General features: G+C 38.8%; 3 protein-coding genes across 3 annotated transcripts in view; 1 reads left to right on the top strand and 2 right to left on the bottom strand.

Annotated features, from left to right (window-relative positions):
- LOC134846828 (PAT complex subunit CCDC47-like) overlaps positions 1–19,201 on the bottom strand; it is a 495,511-nt gene that overhangs the window by 32,198 nt on the left and 444,112 nt on the right. Inside the window, exons 2-3 of the mRNA XM_063864224.1 lie at positions 3,122–3,331; positions 897–1,039 (exon numbers count right to left, since the gene is read on the bottom strand). Coding sequence (XP_063720294.1) covers positions 897–1,039; positions 3,122–3,323 — 345 coding nt within the window. The 5' untranslated portion in view covers positions 3,324–3,331. The remainder of the gene's footprint in view (positions 1–896; positions 1,040–3,121; positions 3,332–19,201) is intronic.
- Positions 3,664–3,969, bottom strand: LOC134846827 (signal peptidase complex subunit 1-like). The gene has a single exon (XM_063864223.1). It carries the CDS (start codon positions 3,967–3,969, stop codon positions 3,664–3,666), a length of 306 nt encoding a protein of 101 aa, XP_063720293.1.
- Positions 4,169–5,958, top strand: LOC134846330 (fumarylacetoacetase-like). Its single transcript, XM_063863635.1, has 2 exons — positions 4,169–4,729; positions 5,016–5,958. Exons 1-2 carry the CDS (start codon positions 4,351–4,353, stop codon positions 5,900–5,902), a joined length of 1,266 nt encoding a protein of 421 aa, XP_063719705.1. The 5' UTR covers positions 4,169–4,350; the 3' UTR covers positions 5,903–5,958.

Genomic DNA, 19,201 nt, shown 5'->3' with positions numbered 1-19,201 from the left:
CTCTATATTCCAATTTGATTACGCTTGCTAATCGCAAGCGTAATAAATAAAGTAAAAAAATTACTTCGAAAAAAAATTACTTATTTTTTGTCAAAACTAACTTTGATGCCAACAAAAATCCGAAAAAAACTTAAGGCACGCGCTTCTATACCTAGAGAGAAGTTTGATGTCAACTTCAAATCATTTAATTGACGTCCAAGAGCTTCTTGTTTCGCGAGTTTTTTTACATGTCAGCAAACAAACAACTAAAAATCTACAAGCAACAAATTTAGCTTCAACTAACTTGGCTGCAATGAATTAAACTACTCATAAGAGAAGCTATGAAACCTTCGTAAATCACACATTTCTGAACTGATTTTTTTGGATTTATTAGCACTTTATACTTGCTTAACCTCAGACGCATTCAACAATTTAAGCTAGAAAGAAAATTTAAAAAGCAATCAGATGTAGTCAAAACACTTGAATCTGAAACATTATACAAAAACTAGGCGAAAAGCGCACGAATACAATTGCCTGCACCAGAAAGAACATGATAGGCTGCACAACCAAATTTTTCACAAAATACAAAAACTTCAAGTTAAGTTTTTTTTTTTTCCAACTCAATTGAGGTTATGTGAGGTTAGCTAACTTTTATTTTAACTTCTTGTACCGGTCTAATTATTATCATATAATAATTTTCGCTCAAACTATATATGCTACCAATACACTGACCATGCTAGAACCTCATCAGTGGATATTGAACAGCTGATTGATTACCATTTGACCATTCTGTGAACGAACTTATTTACGGGAAAAAAAATCTAGCACCCGGTTGCAATGCCCTAGCTTATCGCAAGGGTAGAAGCATCGAGAGCTTACGACCATTTGATAGTCATGTCAAACACTTTTCTACAAACCTCTTCTTCAATCAGGACTTCATCGTCTTCGTCCACATCGTCTTCGAAAGCTTTGAAATCTTTGTCTGCAGTTCCACTCTTCACAGACGCCTTCTTCTCTTCAACGTCGTCGTCTTTCGGACCCCTTTCCTTCACAGTTGCCTCTGTTTCAAAATTTAAGAAGATATTAAAACATTACAAGCAAAACTAACTAGGTAAAAAAAGCAAGTTTTTATCTAGACATAATTAAAACACAGGAGGCGTAGAGGAGCTTTGCATTACATGCGATACAACGCAAGCACAGAGCAAAAGACATTCAACAAAATAATATCAGAAAAAAAATGAAGAAACACAAAACACTGCATTGAAAAAACTTTATGTTTTGAACAAGCGACTACTAAGCCGGCAATGCGTGGGTAGACGCCAATGGGCAGAAAAAAAGATGTTTGAAAAAATAGTGGCCAAAAAATTTAGAGCAATTAAATTTTAAAACTTTTTCAACACCACTGCCTGATTTTTTATCAATAAAAAAAATTCATTTTTGTCCTCATAGCAAGATAAATCATAGTAACTAAGCCGATAAAACCTACACCGAAACCATTTGGGCCGAAAAAGCGTTTTCAGTGAAAAAAAAACGAAAGAAAACATTTTTGAGTTAGTGCTACTACTTTTACACAGAGATGGAGCTGAGCTTCACATCACTTGCGATACAACTTAATCTATCGCAATGAAAGAAGATAGCGGTCAACCAAACATGTCCAAACAATAGAATGCAAAATCAGCATCGGAACAAAATTAACCAAGCGTTGACAAAGCCGAAAATATCTGATGAGAACACTTCAAGCCGAAATGTTCAAAAATTCAGAATTAATGTATAATTTTAATGTCCCCTTCCCCTTATAGCACACATACACAAAAAACTTGTCGCGCATCAAAACACGCAAAAAGAGGCTACTAAGTGGATATAAAAACAAGTTGAAACTATTAAGCCGAAAAAAAGAAACTTCATCAAATCGAGTGGTAATAGAACTAACTCATACAGTAAAAATTGTGTTCCATAGTAAAAATTGTGTTCCCTTGAAACGACCAAAAATAGGGTCACAAAGCCAATAAAAAACAGGCCAAAAAATATTGAGCCAAAAAAAAGGAAATTCAAAGTAAAATTCCAAGTAAATCAAACACTAAAAGCACCAATAAAAAAAGCTCGCAGCAATAAAAAAAACGATTCGAAGATGCGGCAGCTAAGCCGACAGAAGCAGACAAATAATTGGCCAAACAGTTTATTCGAAACAGAATATGACAAGTTTGAAAATAAAACCGGTCCTAGTCAGATTCAAACACGGACATTTGCGTCCCAGACATATTCGTTACCTCCACACTAAAAGGGCCAGAAACGCTAAAACATTTGAATAGATTATGAATCAAGGCGTCAGTAGAGCTGATTCCCGTGAACAAACTTATTTACGGGAAAAAGTCTAATACCCGATTTGCAAGAGTAATAAATTACCCGAATAAATCAAAAATAATAGCATTTACGATCAAAACTTCTGGCCGCACAAGAAAATTACTTAATGTGGCAACTGACAACTAAGCCGAAAAAATATAAGCAGACAAATAAAGTGCGACAATTCAATTTTTCGAAGACTTTTTAATTTTCAAACATACTGGAAAAACAGCAAGGTCCGGACGGGACTCGAACACCACATCTTAGAGTGCAAAGGCAACCGCATTACCTCTAATCCAAAACGTGAGGAGTCTCCAATCTGATGAGGTTGGCTAATGAAGCGACTGCAGATTTGTAAGAAAAGATGTTAACGGGGGAAAAGTCTAGTTCCCGATTACACGACACTTGCTCTCGCAAGAATAATCAACTAATACCTTGAATTAGTTTAACGCATTTCAATTACACCAGCTTTAAGGTTTATGAGCAGGTACGAGCAATTTTCTGTAATTAAACACCAATAATTGCAAAAAAGTTTTCAAATCATAGAAGGTCGACTACTTTCATTCGCGCCCATCCCAGAGCTGAAAGTAATGATGGTTTAATTTAGTTTAAAATGAGAGTATCTTCAAATTTTCAAACAGGTAACGGCAATAGCGGTTCGCATTTTCTCGCGGTGATTTTCAAAACGTTAAGAAATTTTTGACTTTTCTAAAGAAAATTGTTTTCTGAGGTCTCCGAAAAGAGCAATCCTTAACCCCCCGCGGTAACGGCGAAACTCAGACCTCAGATAATACTTCAAAACCTTTTTGAATTTTGGATCCGTCCAAAGGTATGTGGTCCTCTGGTTTCCCGGTGTCTTCCGGAGGCGCAACGCCATCAAACTCCTCGTCATCAAACTCCGCAAAGTCATCATTGCTTTGACTACTTTGCCTTTGATGAAGTTGACCGATCGAAGTCAGTAAGAAAAACGCACATGTAATCGCGGTCAGAGAGACCAACCCCATTTTAATCTGAAAAATTAGAAGAATTGATTACTTGAGCAGCTAAATTATATTCACCTGTGTAAAAAAACTTTTCTTGACGTTAAAAGAAAGCTCAAACCAACATTCATATTATGATTAACCGGAAAACCACAACAATAAAAATTTATGCCTTTGAATTGACAACTAAACCAAAGAAATATAAACGGACATTTAAAGCATCGAAATAATATATATCATTGCAATTTTCAGTAAATTTTATCAATACGGCAATGTTTAAATTAACACCACAACGCGTGAGATAAGGTTGAAAGTTTCCGTATCTAAGTTGGAAATGCAGGCTTTTCAGAGATAAGTTTTGCAGCTACATATCCTTTTTAGTTTTCGGCTTCTTTTTCGCCGAGTTATTTTCAGTTAATTTCGGCTGCCATTTCAGTGGGTCCCTTCTGAACACCGGCCATGGTGGGAGGGTCACGATTGAACTGACAATGAAAGCGGCTATGACAGCGTAAACGGTGATGGAGAATCTCTGCAACATGTAGCCCCAAGTAAAACCGAAGATAGCGAACACTATGTGAATGACTTGGAACCATCTCTCTGCATTCTTTTGCCCTTTGAAGTCATGATACCAATCGATTTTTGGAGTAACGAGAGCCAGAAGATCTCCCATGTTCACAATCTGAAATAGATGACCTAATCTCAAAGTCATTTTTTAATTACCACTTGAGATTCATATAATAACTTGTTCAAAACTTTTCAGCATTATGAATGTAGTGTTTCAATTTAGGAGGCGTGGTTCAGAGAAACAACCTCCCAGGGTGTTAGTCTTTGTTTGAATCTTCGTAGCTAAGTTCGAGATCAAAACAAACTTTGAGCCAAATTGACTCACAAAACACACCAAAGCAAGCATACAAAACTTGCAGACAAATACTACAATCTAGATCAGCGCATTCAAGTAGAAAAGCACTGAAACTTAACTCGATCGTTTAAAATATAAATTTTCTTCCTAGTAGACAATTTTTTGCTACCACCTTAAACCACATTAGCAAAAATGTCGAAACTTATTATCCACGTGGATCAAAATTCCGATTTTACCATTCATAATATTCCGTTTGGAGTCTTTTCCTCAGGTAATCTCAAACGTTCGAAACGAATCTGTTCAGCTATAGGCGACTATGTTCTAGACTTGTCTGAACTGTCGAAGTACTTTCAACATCCTCGACTATTAGAATGCAAAAACGTCTTCGAGGCAGAAAATCTCAATGCTTTTATGGAGTGCGGTCGGGATGTATGGATTGAAACTCGTAAAGAGATCCAACGACTTTTGCAGAAGAACTCAGCAATCGATACTGAAACTGCAAAAGAACAGGTTCTAGTGGAGATAGAAAAAGTTGAAATGCATTTGCCAGCTGCTATTGGCGATTACACAGGTGAGCATATGATTTAAATAAACCTTGTTATAGCAAATCTTGAGATACTAAAAGAACAGAGAACTTAGCCTTGTCTTCTTCCAAATTTTTTGCAACTCCAATTGGTTGTTCAAAATCACTTGGTCCAAAAATGACTTGGTTCAACTTATGTTTAGCTGAGTTAATAGCTGAGTTTAACTAAAATAGCTGAGTTTGGGAGCAACTATAATCTGATTTGTCAAGATGATGCCTGACATTATTCTTGTTGTATTTTGATTCTCATTATATTCTGTGCCTTTGTATTTAGATTTTTACTCATCCAAGCAGCATGCAACTAATGTGGGAACGCTCTTTAGAGGAAAAGACAATGCATTGTTGCCGAACTGGGTACAACTTCCCGTTGGCTATCATGGACGCGCATCTTCCGTGGTTGTTTCTGGAACGCCCATAAGAAGACCCAAAGGTCAGACGGTTTCAAACGATGCGCCAACGACTCCTACTTTCGGGCCAAGCAAGTTGATGGACTTCGAATTGGAAGTGGCTTGTTTCATTGGCGGTAAGAGTAATAAACTAGGGGATCCGATACCCATACACGAGGCACAGAATCATGTTTTTGGTTTGGTTCTCATGAATGACTGGAGTGCACGTGACATTCAAAAATGGGAATACGTCCCTCTTGGCCCATTTTTGGGAAAATCAATGGGAACCACAATCTCCCCATGGGTCATCACGATAGAAGCTCTTGAGGCGTTCAAAGTTCCCAACGTGGTACAAGAACCGAAGCCATTACCTTATTTGCAGCACGAGGACTTTTTCAACTTCGATATCAATTTAACGGTTGGCATCAAACCTGAAGGCATGACTGAACACGGAACTGTTTGCAAGTCCAACTTCAGATACCTCTACTGGACACTGAAACAGCAAATTGCTCATCATACAAGCAATGGCTGCAATTTGAGAGCCGGAGATCTTTTAGCCAGTGGAACAATTTCAGGTGACTCAGAAGAAAGCTATGGAAGCATGCTCGAACTGTCTTGGCGAGGCACGAAAGACGTGAAACTAGGTCAGCTCGATTGCAACAGAAAATTTTTACAGGACGGCGATGAGGTGATGATTACAGGATATTGCGAAAACGCGGAAGGAAGGAGAATTGGATTTGGAACGTGCAAAGGACTTCTGTTACCATCGCAGTAATTGTTATAAAATAATGTAGCAAATTTATCAATGGTTAATATAGTGCCTTTTAATCAGTTACTTTATGATAGTTGTATGCAAGTCATTTACAAAAGGAAATTTGAGGACGACTCAAATTTGATGCCGCACATTGTTTTGAGAGTTACCAGTCCTTGGCCGATGTGATTTTCTAATTAAACGTTATCTGCAATTTTTACAGTAACACAGAGCCGAAACGGAGCTTCGTGCCACTTCCGATACAACATAAATAAAAAACACGTTGAAAAAAACTAGGCGAACAAAGATTTTTGTATGTATCAATGAAAAAACAGCTAACGCTGGAGGTACGCCTTTGACAATGAATGAGTGCGGCACGAAAAATGTGATTTCAAAATTTGAACATTGCCTGAGACCTTAGTTGTTTCTCTATTAAAATAAGCGAGAAGATTAAAAAACTTTGAGACACTCAATCTTCCCAAGGAGATAAAGTTTATCTTATAAAAAATTAAGGAGTCGCCGCTTCTGCAGTATCAATTATCGCAACCGGTTCAATTGAACATTTCATCACACATTTTATTTTGTAAACTTCATACAATTTATACAAAACGGTCTAAAGACTATTCAAAATCCGATAAAGTTTTCAGCCCATAAAGGTTTCAAATATAATAGTAAGCTTTCAAAAACCTGTTCATTCGATCATACCTAGATCCGATTTGGCAGGATAGTTAGCGAGAAGAGTCCAAAAAAAGTTTAGCCAACCAAAAACTTGAAATATCCGAGAATCATACCTTTTTGTTTGGAAAAATGATGCTTAGTCGCTTATGCAGAAAGGATTCACGCAACCTGTAGTTTCGATTGAATCCAAAAAATCAGATTCGGGAGGGTAATGTTCGAGAAAAGTCAAAACTTAAAACAAAAAACTGTCAAACAATCAAAAACTTTACTTCTCCGAAGGTCAAAACATTTGGGCGTAGTCGCATAAGTAAATGAGCTTCCCACAACTCGTTCTGAGAATTGAACCCACAATCTCAGATACGGTATGGCAGAGTAGTTTTCGAGAAAACTCAAAAAGTTAAAAACGGTCAAAAAACATCAAAAACTTGACTTTTGCGAGGGCGATAACTTCTTGTAATTTTTTGTGAGTGTCCGCTAATACAGAGCTTCCCACTACCCATTATTTCCATTGAACCCACAATATCAGGTTTGAGAGTTTAGTTTTCGAAAAGGCGAAAAGATTCACAAAAAAAGTCAAAAATCAAAACTTTGACTAATCCGAGGGCCAGAACTTTATGCGTAGAAAAATTTGGACGAATCTACTTTTGCAGGAACTTTTTAAAAACACTTCTATTTATTGAAACCAAAAACTCATATATGAGAGGTGCAGTTTTTTAGAAAACCAGAAAAAAATATATGGGCAAATAATCCCCCACACTTTCCACAAACCCATTGGTTAAAGTACAACCATCTTGAAAAACGCGGAGAGGAGGGTTCAAATTGTGTTTCTCTTGAAACGACCCAAAACTATGTCATAAAGCCGATGAAAATAGGCCGAACTAAAATGGGCCGAGGAATGTTTTTTAGCGAAACAAAAAACTCAAGGAACGTAGACGTCAAGGTAAGTAAAATTATAAATAACAGGCGTAAATCAATTACTACAAGCAAAATTGAAGCAAAATTTGCGCATCTAAATAACAGGTCCTGATCAGACTCGAATCTAGGACTTTTGCCGTCCCAGGCATACTCGTTGCCCCCCTCCTCCCTCCCCCCACCCCCCGGGCTAAGTTGGCCGGGAACGATATGAATTTTGAACACATTATGAAACAAGGTAGAGATGAGTCCAGACGAGTCCTGTGAACAAAATTGTAAAAGGGAGAAAAAAGTCTACTACCAGATTGAAAAACCCTTGTTTACTACCATCCATATCTGAGATAAATTCCATCCCTGATTTCGGATTTATTCAGGTTAAAAATGTTTCTGCTATGAGGCAGTACATTTAACGAGTTTGAAGCTCCTTTTTCGGAGGCCAGCTCAAGCGCGTAATTTTCATTGTCGCTCAAAGTGTTCAAAATGTTAGTTCTCTTTTACAATGCGCTGGCAATTCGATGCCTTTATTATTACATTAAAAACATGTTTAATAACCGACAAGTACTATTCAACACATTTTTTTTTGCTTAGGTCAACCCCTTACTTATGACTTCCCTCTTCCTTCCCTCTCTTTCCACTAACCACCATCCGGAGAAACCATGCGGTAGAAAGGAAAGTAGCCGGAATTTTGTTGTTAATTAATTCAATGAGAGTAAACGTATCAGTCAACCAAATCTCTACAAGATTTCCGGAAATTTGTTAGCTAACAGGCGTCCAATCAAAATGAGTCTCACTTAAAAAAAAATTTAATTTAATTCAACTACCACCGGAAGTACGTATATAGTTTTTTTCGTCTAACCGGTAATGCGGCTCCGTGGGTAAGCACCCCTGGTTCAAACTTGAGAACTTTACCATCCCGCTCGCTAATCGCATACGTTGAAAAATTGGAAAAAGCTACAATGTCGGCCACACTCACCGACGTTTAATAAGTATCAGAAACAATAAGCCAACAAAATTTGGAAAACACACGATAAGCTGCAAGTATAACTCAATAAAACTTTTGAGCCATAAAGTTGTGCTATTCTAAAAAAGTACCACAATCCAGAAACAAAAAAAGGTGTTGTATTCGTTTCGCATTCAAAAACTAAAACAACTTAGGCCGAATAAAGCCTTTGAGCAGGAAATAAAAAAAGAAGGGGGCAATTATACTAATTCAGGGTTGTAAAGATAAACAAATTACAAGAAAAGTTGTTTAAAAAACAATTAAGAAAAATTCGCGATATGGCAACTCAGCCGACAAAAAAAAGTAAAATATAAAAAGGGCCCATGCTTAGGTACGGTCGTGCACAAGCTGGATAGGGCCCATACCAGCATTATATAAATACATCATTAAACAATATTGCAGGAATTAAGTCAAGTCAGCATTTAATGCATTGTCTTTAAAATTATTTACTTCAAACATCCTTCCTCTACAACAGCACTAACTGAATTGTGTATATTTGCGTCATACGCAGTGATATGCAACCCCCAATACAAAAGATACCGCTCCTGAGCAGCGCGAAGCTTATCGTAGTTTTTATGTAGTTTATTGTTTCTGCGTAGCTTTCATGCCTTTTTTCACTAAGTTTTTCAGCTATGCGCTGCCATGTCCGAGTAGCTCCTGGTGCGGCACCACCAGTGCAGCCAAAAATGAGTTGGTAGAAGCTGCTCTGTTCGATTTGTAGAACTCTCTGTTGGTATTTTCATTTTTTTTGTGATTCATGGTACTTATAGGCGTCTTTCAGTAATCCTCGTGAAGTTTTTGTGAGCGGGTTGAAGACTTGAAGCGGGTTGTGGTTGAATTGTTGGCAAAGCTCGCGCCTTGCAACGACTGAAGTTTCGTCTCGATTTCAGCATCAAAGCGAATCTCGCTCATGAGGGTGGCAAAGGTATCTTTGATTTAGTTATGCCTCACGTGGATGTATCCACGCTTTGCACAGCGAAGGGCGTGAGTAAGGTCAAAAGATTCACCACATGCATATGTGAATGGAAGGTTGGTTCGTTCCCATCCATATCTGAGATAAATTCCATCGCGGATTTCGGATTTATTCAGTTTAGAATTATTTCTGCTATGAGGCAGTACATTTAACGCGTTTGAGGCTCCTTTTTCGGACGCCAGCTCAAGTGCGTAATTTTCATTGTCGCTCAAAGTGTCCAAAATGTTAGTTCTCTTTTGGTTTGTTTTTTCAGTTTTAAGTGTTTTAATTTTTGTATAGATCTTTTTCCTGCTCAGATATAGCTGTTAATGGGTCGTATGTGTCTATCGTCAGAAGGTAGCTTGATATTTAGACCACTCTTTTTCAGTAGCGAAGAAGCGATTTCTCTAAATTGATGGCTGATATTAACTTTACCACTTAAATTTGGAATTTTTCCTTTCCAAATTTTCCTGCAGTAACTTCTCACAGGCCTCCACCTTTTCTGTGGTATTGGGGGTAATTCTAGCTAAAAACGACAACTTTTTTTGTACACTCTTGGTGTAACAGGAGTACACATTTTGTGGTAATGGTTTCGCGATCTTGCCAAGTTCTTTTAGTATTTTATTATGTTCTTCTAACTGAGTGTCTAAGAAAGTTTTAAATTCATTCTCGGATCTTATGACAGAACCAACTATACTGGCCCCTTTCCTCATGTCAATTTCGGTGTTTTTGAATACTTTTATCGCCACATTGTTTATTCTATCTTTTATAATGAGCTGGCGTTTCGATGCCTTTACATAATGTCGAAAATGTTTTCCGTGTTTGATAATGTTGTCAATAACTCTCCGCAAGCTTTTTAAATTTCCGACTGCGTTCCTATCGTCTGCATACCATTTTTGTGTTAGGCTGTTATCGTTGACTAGTTTTATTAAAAGTAAAGTCGCTAGCCCGTACGTTGTTATTGTCTCCTTGTGTGGTTCCTTCTCTAGATAGGATTACTTTTTTAATTACGAAGATTTTGGATGGAGAGTGTGAGTTCTGTATTGCAGGTAGTATAGAAGGGCATTTATTTGTAATGTTTTATAAAGACAGGTTCCGGTTTAGGGAACTAATTGCATTTTCCGCGTCTATCAGTAATATTGAAGCGGAATCTGTTTTCTCAATTTGCTTCCTAAGCGTATGAATTGCATATTCGATGCCAAATTTTTGGCCAAGCCATAGTTGGTAACTCGATGCGAGTAACGTAAGCAGCTTTTTAAGCACTTTGTAATCATTCTAACTATTAGTCTGCGGATGACTTCGCCTTTGCCAATTGGCCTAACTCCTCTGTTTTTATCAATTGGAATTAGTCGAAAGGCATTATATAGTTCAAGATGCTAATGACTTAGTGTTTTAGTCAATATTTTCTGTGCAATTTTGGCTACTGTCATTGATGTTTCAATTCACTGATGAACAAAGTGCGTTAGTATGCGTCTCCACTCAATTGCATCCATCCAGACCCAAGGCTTCATGATAACCATGTGTTGTCATGGCAGTCTTCCGAAATTTCTGGTTTTTTTGGTCGAATGAGGATGAGTGGAAAAGGATTGTATCTTCGGAGCATGTAGTTATATACTTGCTGTTTACTGGCTCCGCGGGAGGGTTTTTCTCGATGAGGATTTGCTCAACAGTTTGAACTCTGACGTTTTCCTCGAGTGAGAGAGCTCCCTTGGAGTTTTCAATGTGTTTTCTTGTGTTTCAGTTAACGAGTTGAGGGTTCTTTTTAGAGTTTCTATAAAGTTAAACCCAATTCTGTTTTTTGCGAGGATCATGAAGACTGTTTTCTGGTGCACTACTTGGCTGTAGATTGTTTTAATTTTATAATTTTTTTCAGGCGTGGGATTTGACCAGGGATCGGGTGTGGCTGTTATAGTTTCGTTGCTGCTTGCATTGGCAAGATTTTTATAATTAGTCGAAGGAGCTTGTTGAAGTTGAGTTGGAGGGGCTTGAATGTCAGTTGTAGTGTTGTCTGTAATCAGGGAGGTGCAGCGAATGCAGCCGAAGTTTTCGTCGTGGTCGCTGGCTCGGTTAAGGCCGTTGCATTTTACATGCATATAGGCTGCGCATGTTGTGCACCTTATTCCACGACCACGTAGGTGGTTGTTACATGTGATACATTGTGATACATATTATTTGAGGATCATTGATATCGTCAGATTATCAAGAGAACTTATAAATAAAATAAGCAAGAAAATTTTTAAAGAACGAGAAGTGGATGCCGTCTCGGTAGAACATTTGAGGGGTTATATTTAAGTTAAGATTGGGCAAAACAATGAGTGTGAGTGTGTGTGGATGAATAAATTCATTAATTATGTTAAACAGCACATGGTTACGAATGTAATGTTTGCGATTAACATCATTGTTATTGGAGCTTTTGATTGTTTTGGGGATAACTAGGGTTTTGGACTGGAACTTGTTTGTAATTAGGTTGATTATGTTTTTCCACTTTTGCTCAATTTCTCGCAGATGCAGCCTATTACTCAGCCACCAAAACGAAAAGACAGACGATACGTAGACAAACAGCCAAACAAATTCGGAAACAGGAAGTTATCTGTTCTAAAACTTAGACCCTGGCCTGATTCGAATCTCAGGCAAGGTCGTTATCTCTAGTCAGTGTGCCAGAGAATCTGAACAATTGGAATTTGAATATCACATGGAAACAGCATCGTAATCTAGCAGACAGGTAAGGTAGATCCTATTTTTACTTTATTTAAACAATTAGAAGCTCAAAAGTATCATAATAATCGTGATTACAGCCAGGAGTCCCTTCGTCACATATTACAGTCAAAATCCTTGTAACTTTCTGGATATGGAAGTGATAATGACAAAAAGTAGATGATTAGTTTTGATTTGATTAAAACTAAACTCAATACGGGATACATTTCTTCAAAAAGAACACTCAACTCGGCACCAGAATAATAAAAGTATTACAAATAAAAAGAAATTCGTCGACAGTTATTTTGTCATTAATTGTGCCGAGTACGCAAGCGGCGTTCGCACTCTGTATTGCCTGCAAGATTTTCTGGTTTAAACAGCTGCCTGACCCGGGTTCCTCAGAACATATTCTTAGGTCCTTACAAAACTTGCCCAAAAATTTTCCGTGCCGGGGCCAGCCGCACCCCGAATCTCAAAACAGCGGTAGAAAAAGATATCCACCATTTATTTAGTCCTAAACTTGTCACTTTTTTGCTCCAGCGGGGGCTATACCAGGGTTACAAACCGACCCCGCACTAGACCTACTGAGAGTTAGGGAATCTGCTACTGTTACATCCCACAAGAGCTGCTTATCAACAGCCCATGGATGTAACAGTCATCCGCTTACATCAAATTTGAGGTTAAGAGAAATGGGCCCTATAACCAGGGAAACTACCTCTTGTGTTTTTGTAGCTCATTCTGTCAAAGCAAATTCGGTTCGTTCAAGACATGGGACTACAAAATCGTGTTATAGCTTAAAGGCCACTACCAAAATACCACCCCCCCCCCCACTTGAGAAATGAGAACGTCCCTACGGCTAGGTCTAGAAAACAGGGTTGAAAACTCAAGTATAACGTTAGTTTTTATTAGACAGTGGACTTTTGATCCATTTCAGATGGATCAACCTAAAACCCGCCTTATCTCAACATGAATGTCTATAATAAATTTTCAAGAAATTGAATTCAATACTCGACTCTGAAATTAAGTAAAGAATTATTCCATTATCCCGGAATTGCACAGTCAAGTCTGCTGATGCACGTCAAAAAAAACGTTGGTGGCGTTAGCCTTGAAATGGAGATGAAAAGGAGGCGCAAAATGTTCTTGAATGAAAATTTTCAAAATTACGATTCGATCCAGAACATTTCTGAGAATTTGCGACCGAAAATCAGAAAAACAACACAACAACTGCGACACAAACGAAATTCAGTCGGAAAATTAGAGTAAAAAAAGAAGAAGAACGAAGCCTCTTGTCGTGAGAACGAGACACAATAAATTGCTTATTGAAAGAATTTCACACAGACGGAAGGTCCAGTGGAATCATGCGGGACGGATCCGAACCCTTCCGTGCTACGAAACTGGATAGATAACAGCGTTATCTCCGTGGGGAAAACGGAAATGGAGGACCGGTGCCCAGAGACTGTTGTTTATCTGTGAGAGACTATTAAACGCATTTTTTAGTTGCTTTAAAAAATAAAAAATTTAATGAACTCCGAACTTGAATAGTATTTTAGAGCACGGTGAGAGCACGGTGAGTGCAGTAGCAAAGAGGCACTCGCTTGAGACGAAAGTGTCCTGGGCTTCGCTCATTTGCAGTGTTCCAAATGAGTGAAGTCTTTTTTTTTTGAGATTAAGTTTCATTGTTCCTTATTGAAGCCATCAGTGCTAGCTTACAAAGAATTGTGTAATTCGAACCGAGACAGTGATTTGATATATTTAGAGCAGTAAACTGATATTGATACGAGAGATTGCTCTCACCTATAGTGTGTGTTGTTTTTTTTATTGAGTAATTGTGTTTTGTGTGTTGGTTATTGTATCTTGCGGATTTTTGCGATACTATAATAAAGTGAGTATTGAGAAGTTGATAATAACTCAATACTGGGCAAACCGAGTATTTAAACTTAGCTGAGTCGTTCATAGAATCTCTAAGAGACTAAAAAGATTTTCTTATCTTGAAAGACTTGAGTACATAGGCACGTGTAAGTTTTTTTATTTTTGTGGAACTTTTTTTATTAACCTCCTTTATCGTAAAAATATGAAGAGGAAAATCTTGTTAGGGAAAGTGAATAAGATTCCCAGGCGTAGTACGGGAAGCACGCGGAGGTTCAAGTCGAGTCGCAGCCATTATTCGGTTACCCTTATCTCCGACGTTTCTGCTAATGTGCAGAGGTCGCAGTGATCTTTTAGTCAGTGGAATGAAACCTAGGAAGCGAGAACAATTTCTCGAAGAGCACCACCCGATCTCTTTGAGGAAGGGGAACAAATTTTAATCCGACTCGACCGCTACTGTCATGATGAACAAGACCGATCTGGTGACGAAGCTGAGCGGGAAAGAATCAAAGAATCTCAGAAGACCTGGGAGTTCCGAGACTAATGCAGGAGAGGAACTGTTGTTCAAAGGGACGTCTAGGTGGGATACCAAGAGCGATAATCGGAGAAAGGAACAATCTTCTCTAGCCGAGCAGTGCCTCACGTCACATCGGTTCCAGATTTGACCACTGTTTCACATGATAGTACAATATAAGCATCAATGTTTGAGCCCTTAAGCAAGTCTCTCGAGACGTTTATCACTAGACTCTTGAAATCTGCTAAGAGAGGAGAAAGGTCAAGAAGGACACTCAAGAAACCGAAGTCGTACAAAGATGAGTCAGATGGCTGCATTGATACTTGGATAGAGGTGATGAAGTTGCACTTTGAGGAAAAAAACCTCTCAAAGAAACAGGTATGTAGGGCACTGACGAGCAACTTAGATGGCACGGCCCTGAATTGGGTTATGGCGAAAAGGAAAAATGAAAAAGACAGTGCTCGTAAGAATTTTGACATCTTGCTGAATCTTTTGGGCTTGGGTGCGCAGGGACATCAGGCGATGGTGAAATTTGAAAAGAGGCGCCAAAGATACGATGAGTTGATTGACAAATTTTTGGATACCTCGAGCTGCTCCCAAGGAGAAGCAACCCTGACGAGAGAATCTAGCAAGGAACTTAGCCATAGCCTCGAAGTTCATGGACGGAGTAAAGAGTGATGAATTAAAAACCATGTTCGCAGCCCACTTTACCTTGTCAGCGGACTCTGTGCCCACGCCCAATGATTTGCGCATGAAATCGCTTGAATGTCTGCTCATAGAGCCGAGGGCTCAGAATCTCTACAGCAATTAGGGCAATTACAGTAGAATGAATACCGGCACAAGTTTCGGTTGGTAAAAACCTCGTGATTACATGGACAAAAGGAGGTCATGCGCTAATTCTGGTTCGCTGGACCATCACGTCTCAGCCTGTTCCACTTGTAAGCTAAACATAAAAGCGATTGGTTACTTCCCTGACGACGTGGACCAACTGATGAGGACCACCAGGAATCTGTGATAAAATATGTGGTTTATGTGGCTCATAATGAAATATGGACCAAGATATTTCTTTTGCAATCTGGAAGGGCAATTCAAATTTGGCTGCACTCAGTTTTGTGATGCAGTAGCAGACGCAAAACATCCTCACCATCAAGAGGCGCTTTCAAGAGTAAAGGTCAGTCAAGCACGCCTAATGAACGAAGCTGAGTTTTGCAAGAAAGAAGTGTCACAAGGCACCTTCACGACTAAGAAGGTGAAGACCTTGCCGGACGATGCAATTGCCTCAAACATAGAGGCTGTCCCAGCTAATGCGATTAAGGCGGATTATGGCCTAGCGGCTCGGACCGCTCTACAGAAAGTTCAACAAGATTTAGCTATGAAAAATGTGCTCTCAGTTTTGAGATGCAATAGCAGACGCAATGCATCCTCGCCACGAAGAGGCGCTTTCACGAGTAAAGGCCAGTCGAGCACGCCTAATGAACGAAACTGAGTCGCTCAAGAAAAAAGTGTCACAAGGCACCTTCACGACTAAGAAGGTGAAGACCTTGCCAGATGATGCAATTGCCTCGAGCCTAGAGGCTGTCCCAGCTAATCTGCCTTAGGTGGATTATAATCTAGCGGCCCGGACCGCTCTACAGAAAGTTCAACAAGAGTTAGATATTAAATAAATTGAACAATGGGTGAGGTCTGAATAGGAGAATACGGAGTTGCGTGAGAAACTGGACACCTTGAAGAAGGCAGTGAAATGAGAAGACAACCAGGAACCCAAGAGCCGAGGTTTGAAGTTGAATGTCATCTCAGGGAATACCTTCGGAATGACGAGAGAGGGAAGCAAGATTATGTCAATCATATCGTTCGCGGGTCTTCACGTGGTGAAGAACTTGAGTGACCCGTCTGAATTAACCCAGATACAACTGGATATCTATGCAGATTACTTGAGGGGAAAAGATCCTAAGTTGGACTCAAGGGTTGTGAGAGCGTTACTCACAACGAGTGGGCCGAGGCTGATGAGGGTAGAGGGACATTTTATAGAGGTCTAAGAACCATGCCCGACTCTGATGAGTGTGGATGGCATAAACATTTACACTAAGGCTCACGTGACGAATGCATGCGATCAAGTAGGCCGGATCTACATCGGACAAGAGGAAATCAAGGTACGACAAATTGGAAACATTCCCACGCTTGAGCAGGATGCAGTCCACATAGGCTGCGAAGCCGATCTAGCAGCACACTCCGTAAAGAGACTGCTTGACACTGGAGCGGTGGTCAGTGCCATGCATGTTAGCACCTGGACCACCAAAGAATGTGCCAACCGACAAATATCAGGCTGGCTGCGGCCAATCAGGGTTCAATTTATGTGGTCAGAAGGACACCCATCATCTCGCTGCAATTGGGAGGAAGGCATCTCTGGACGACCTTTCTGATTGTCGAAAATCTGGAGAGTCCGTTCAGTTCATCTTAGGACGCGAATTCGTGCAACAGTTTGACCTCACAGTCGACGTCAACGACGGGTTGAAACGAATCAACGACCCAGAGAGGAAGTATGAAAAGAAATTTGTTCATAAGATCTTCATAAATCAAGCAAAGGAGCCGATTTTCCTTAATCGAAAACTTAGGTTGAAACCGAATCCAGTCGTAGTGGCGACGTTTAAGCTGAGAAATTTGAATGAACTTAGTAACCACACACAAGTATGTCTGGTCCCCAACCCAAACAGTAAGAGCTCAGCTATTTTAGGAAGAAGCTTCTCACTCACTCAGAACGGACTATGTGTGAGTGTGTTGTTGAAAGAAGCTTGGCTATGCTTTGCCTCTGAACACAGAACAGTTTGGAGAACTTGAAGAGATTTAAAGTGATTGATTGTCCATCACATGCCAACAAAGAATGTATATTGAAGAGGATAAATGAAATGAAGTCTTTTTAAAAAGTGTTTTCTATGAAATCGGAGAAAGACGGTGGACTGTCTAGTTGCTAGACGTTCCCTGAGAGACCGACAGACACAGAATTAGCGGCAAACAAATCAGTCCTACCTGAAATAGAACACCTGCAAGGCAAAATATTGGATAAGGAATTGGACTCCTTTAGGGAGTGTGTTGAATCGGAATGCAGACGTTTTTTCGAAACACAAAGCCGACATACGTGGTTGCAAATTTGCGGAAAATGAGATAGTGATAGAAAAGTGTTTGGTACTTAAGGGAGCTAGAAGAATGACTTCTCATAAGTAATAAGTTGAGGTTACAAAAATCATCAAAACAAAGCAAAAATGAACAACGATAAGAAACGACCATTTTTTATATAAGCAGCCATTTTCGATATATAAAAAAACATAAAATCCACAATCAGTAGATAATCTCAGAAAACTTTGACATTTCAGACAAAGACTCAGATCAAAAAATTACAAAATCTGAGAGCACCTATTGTTTTAAAAATTCAACTCAAAAAGACATCTTACTCCAAATTTTTTACCAAAACATCGCGTTTTTTCGGCGCACGCTCCCCCTTAAAATTAGTATATATTGGCGCCCAGGGCTCTTTAAGAAAAATTTTAGGATACGTCAGCTACAAATGGATAGCTCAAAGTAGTACAAAGGGTGGATCCTTTGGTTCAACAGGGGTCGAATCCCTGAGCGGAAGGGGGAGTAAGCCCCCATCCTAAATCCGCCTCTGATTTCAACTATTATAGATGATTTCATTCATTTTCTTGCTGGTTTATTTATCATCTACTAAACCACGCTATTTTGTTCCGACTTTTGGGTCGTGGGGTATTTATGATATGGATTATATGGTATCATTTGTATTTATGGTATGGATTGTATATCACCTATCAAGCCACGCTGTTTCTCTTGACTGGAGGTTTCTGGAATGTTTTTATCCAGAGAAAAAGCTCTACTTTTGACTGAGACTAAAATGCTTTTATGATTCACTGTAATTTTGAATCATATAGTAGTTAGTAGACAAAAAAACTTCGCAGTTTGTAGTTTACACAGCAAGTGGTGGGAAAAATTAGAAAAAATGAAGAAAAAACCACTTTACAAAAAATTCTGTATTCGCGTAAAAGCAGGCATATGCCAGTAGAAATTGTACTTTGCCACGGATTACAACTCAAATGGCATAATTTCCAAATGGTATAAAATGAAAAGTTTCCCAACTGGCATAAAGATCATGCAACAGTTGCATTAAAGAAATCGAAAAACTTTTTCGGGAACAATTTTGACTAAACAAAATTAGTCAAACTGTCAATTCAAAAGTTTTTTGACGTTTTATCTTAGAAAAAATTGCAGAAATTTTTATCAAAAGCGAAAAGCATAAGCTTCGGCTATTAATAAGTTTCTTATGGCCAATTTTTCTGACAAAACTGTCGCCTAGCATTTTTTTGGAAGCAATTAATTCAAAAACTTAGTCACGTTTTTGTTCCTGACAAAACTTTAGAATTAGAAGTTGATAAAAAACGTTTGAATTACAATGAAAACTTGAAATTGATGTCATTTTGAGAAAAAAATCGTTTTTACGCCATTTGGGAGTTGTGCCATTTGGGAAGTTACCTTTTCCACGCAATGTTAAAAATGATGAATAGTTTGATCATTTTCAGAAAAAAAATTATGTTTCTTCTATGCCGAGTAAATTTTCATTATCTCGGCACAAACTTTTAATGAGAAAATTTGAGGTACATTTTAGAAAGATTGAATGAAACTCAATATTATATGGGTGCTGAT

Source organism: Symsagittifera roscoffensis, chromosome 5, assembly GCF_963678635.1.
Source record: "Symsagittifera roscoffensis chromosome 5, txSymRosc1.1, whole genome shotgun sequence".
Classification (NCBI taxonomy): Eukaryota; Metazoa; Xenacoelomorpha; order Acoela; family Convolutidae; genus Symsagittifera; species Symsagittifera roscoffensis.
Note: the sequence above shows the minus strand (reverse complement) of the source record. Positions and strands in the feature narration are given on the sequence as shown.

Excerpts from the sequence above, each read along its gene's own strand:
- LOC134846827 (XM_063864223.1), bottom strand. The coding sequence starts at position 3,969 with ATGGGAGATCTTCTGGCTCTCGTTACTCCAAAAATCGATTGGTATCAT.
- LOC134846330 (XM_063863635.1), top strand. The coding sequence starts at position 4,351 with ATGTCGAAACTTATTATCCACGTGGATCAAAATTCCGATTTTACCATT. Across the intron at positions 4,730-5,015 it reads TGCTATTGGCGATTACACAG|ATTTTTACTCATCCAAGCAG; the intron begins GTGAGCATATGA and ends CTTTGTATTTAG.